At 66.9% G+C, this 3,294-nt stretch overlaps 1 protein-coding gene across 1 annotated transcript in view; it reads right to left on the reverse strand.

Annotated features, from left to right (window-relative positions):
* Positions 1-1,506: 1,506 nt before the first annotated feature.
* The window catches only part of MNEG_14989 (hypothetical protein), a gene marked incomplete at both ends in the record, with an annotated part of 2,342 nt that continues 554 nt past the window's right edge, over positions 1,507-3,294 (reverse strand). Inside the window, 2 exons of the mRNA XM_014036540.1 lie at positions 1,507-2,145; positions 2,698-2,918. Coding sequence (XP_013891994.1) covers positions 1,507-2,145; positions 2,698-2,918 — 860 coding nt within the window. The remainder of the gene's footprint in view (positions 2,146-2,697; positions 2,919-3,294) is intronic.

The following is a 3,294-nucleotide window of genomic DNA, read 5'->3' on the forward strand; positions in this document are numbered from 1 at the left end:
GCCACGCGGGGCGGCGGCGCGGGCGCGCGGCGCCGGCGCGCGGGACGCGATGCGGCGCTAGAGATGCTGCTGCTGAGGCGCGGGGCGGGGGCCTGCTGCGGGGGCTGCCGCTGGGGCGCGGCTGCGCAGCTGCCCGCTGGAGAGGAGGTGGCTGGAGCGTGCACGCGCCGCTGGGCTGCACGCGCGGACACGGCTGGCAAGGCTCCCCTGCGCAGCAGCAGGGGTGTATTTTGAAATTCATGAGCCTTGGGTGCGCGGCGTGCCAGCAATGGCGTGCGCGGCCAGCACAAGCGAGCTGCGAAAATAGCAGCAGCGGCGCCGGCGGCCTGATGCAGCGTCAGAGCGGCGTGTGTTCGCCGCGCTCACCCTGTTAGCCCTCGCGACCTTGATAGTTGTGAGGAATGCATATTGTCAGTGAGAATTGCTTGTGCTCTGCTCGATTGGCTGGGGCGAGCAGCGGAGTCTAGAATCCTGGTGCCTCCGAGCGGGTGCGAAGCGAACACAGCAATGGCAGGACGTTTGATTTTTTAGGATCGTGAAAACTTCGGTTGGCATTACCTGATGATAATTGTTGAGGGTATTGAACGGATCTGTCGCAGTGAGCAATCACAGTGACCGGTCACTTTACCGTAGACGCAAAACACACCCTTACCTTCCATATGAGATTGTCCCTCATGACACAAGGTCAGTTGCACGGCATCTTGCGCTCCCCCGCCCGTTCCCGCTTGACCTGCCGTACTGCGCCCTGAGCCGATGCGAGCAGGGCGCAATGGCAGAAGCACACGAAGTTGGCCTGGTAGGGCAGCAAAGCTTGTGTTCAGCCAAGTTCTAGGGAAGGAGCAGGGGATGAGGGGGAAGAAGGCAAGGCAGGAAGAGGGAGGGCACAATCGCAGGCCACAGGTGATGACGTCATGATGCCCCGCCTGCCCCAGCTTTCCTTGCAAGACAAGCGACGGCACGCAGGTACCTATCCGCCAGCAGAGTTTCGACATCCATCAGTGTCCCAGCGCTGGCTGCCTTTATGCGGTTTGCGCCCCTGCCTTCGTTTGCGATCGGTTGCCAGCCTGAGTGAGGTGCGTGCCAAATTGCATGCTATTGGCTGGCTCACACCAGGGCGGCCATGAGCGCGCAGCAGCTGCTGCACTGATCGGTCAAACCTAGCACCCTGCGTGCCTGCGTGCGACAGCCGGGTTCGCGCCCTTGACGAGAACGCATGCCGGGTGCGGCGTGCACGGCGTCAGCGCATGACGCTTCCGACTTTCAAACCGTCCTGAGCTGCCCTGCTACTGCGAGGGCCAAGCTGGCGATGGGCCCTGCCAGATATTTGCCAGCTTGGCCTGGCCGCACGCAATCAGAGCGATCTCGCTGACCGAGCTGCTGACTGCTTTGCGTTACAGTTACTTTGAAAGAGTGCAGGAGGCAGGTAGGCCATGCGATATGACCTTGTTAAATTGACCATCAAAACCCACCATGTGAACAGACCAGCACACGGTGACCCGGCACAGCCTACGCCAGCTGCCCCGACCGCGGCTGCGGCGAAAGCGCCTCGCCGCCGCCGCCTGTGCCGTCTGCGCCGCCGCTGCCTGCAGGGGCTGCCGTGATGCGCCGCACGGGCAGTCTTCCCGCCCCCGGCCCCAATACCGCGCCATTCATCCCATCCAGATGCTCCGTCGGTCCCGCCGCCCCTCCCGCTCCCCCCACATCATCACCATCCGGAGGCAGCCCCTGCCGCTCGTGGCCACCGCCGCCGCCGCCGCTGCCCAGCCCCCCGCTGCCGCCGCCATCGACGGCCATCTCGTCTTCCGCGCCCGGCGAGTCGTCAAACGGGTCCGGCCCAAGGTCAAACCCGATCATCCCCCTGCCGCCCGCGCCCGCGCCCGCCTCCTCCCCTGCGTCCCCGCCGCCCGCCGCCCCCGCGCGCCGCAGCTCGCGCTCGGCAAACGCCTCTGCGTCGTCGAGCGCCGCGGCGGCCTCGCGCGCGTACCTGGCGAGCTGCGGCACGCGCCGCAGGCGCGCGATCGCGGCCTGCAGGAGGCCGCGCTTCGGCAGGCCGAGGATCTCGGGCCGCCAGGGGATCTCGGAAGCCGAGGGGGCGCTCCAGCGCACGGGGCCCAAGAGATCCTGCAGTACGCCGTCCAGCCGGCCCTGGGATCGGATGAGGAGTTTGAGCAGGGATTGAAAATAAGATGTGGAATCGGGGCGTTGCAGCTGGAAGCTGCGGCGCGCCGTCGTCGCCCCCGAACGGTGTTGAGGCGGGAGCGGGGTTGGTTGGGTTCCGTGCTCAGTGGGGTGTCAGGATGGGGCAGGCACGGGGCAGTGCTGCAGTGGTGGTGCTGTGGGTGGCAGGGTTAGACATCGAGCAGGGCCTCAGGGTTGCGACGCAGGCAGGCGGGCCGTCCGCGGTCCAGAGGCCCCGCACTGCGTGCTTGGCAGGCCTGGTCAACCTCGAGCGCCCTGCGACCAGCGAGGTCCCCGAGGCCGCCCGGCGACGCCCCTAAGACCAGCCCGTCCAACCCCTCGGACCCCCGCCAGCCGGCCCTGGCCAACCTCAAATGTTTGAATGTTGCTTGTCCACAAACAACATACACGAAACAATATGCTTTTCCTCGCCCACCCTCCAATCGCCGCCTCGTCCGCCCTCCAACCACCCTCTCGCCTCCCCTAAGACCCCCCCAACCGGCCCCCGACCGCCCCCACCTGTTCATCTGGGTACGCGGCCAGGAACTCCACATAGGCCATGAGCCACCGCTCGTACGCCCGCGGCTGCCCCAGCACCACCGCGCTCGCCATCAGCCCCTCCAAGTGCGCCCGCGTCTCCCCGGCCGCGGCGCGGCCGCCGGCGGGGCCGGAGGGGCGGGGCACGGGGGCCACGGCCGAGGCGGCGACGGCGGTGTCTGAGAGCAGGCGATCGAGGTCGCCTGGGTCGGGGTTGATGATGAAAGGCGAGGGAGGGGAGGGCGGATCGGGGCGCTTGCAGGACGAGGCAGGGAGCAGCGGCGTGGCTGTTTGGATTGTGACTGCGCCTCAGGGAGGGCGGTGGGCACAAATGCTCGCCAGGCCTGCCCCCGCAGACAGCACCGCAAAGTGGGACAGGGCGAATGCAAAGACGCCCTGCCTTTGATCCCGACCGCAGTGATTGCACATGCCGGCACGCACACACACACCACACACACACACACACGCACGCACGCGGTGTGTGGTTGTGTGCCTGCACACACACACACACCGCGTGCTCGTGTGTGTGAGTGTGTGTGTGTGTGTGTGTATCGCACACATGTGCCCGCCCGCCCGCCC

Source organism: Monoraphidium neglectum (assembly GCF_000611645.1).
Source record: "Monoraphidium neglectum strain SAG 48.87 unplaced genomic scaffold scaffold04934, whole genome shotgun sequence".
NCBI lineage: Eukaryota > Viridiplantae > Chlorophyta > Chlorophyceae > Sphaeropleales > Selenastraceae > Monoraphidium > Monoraphidium neglectum.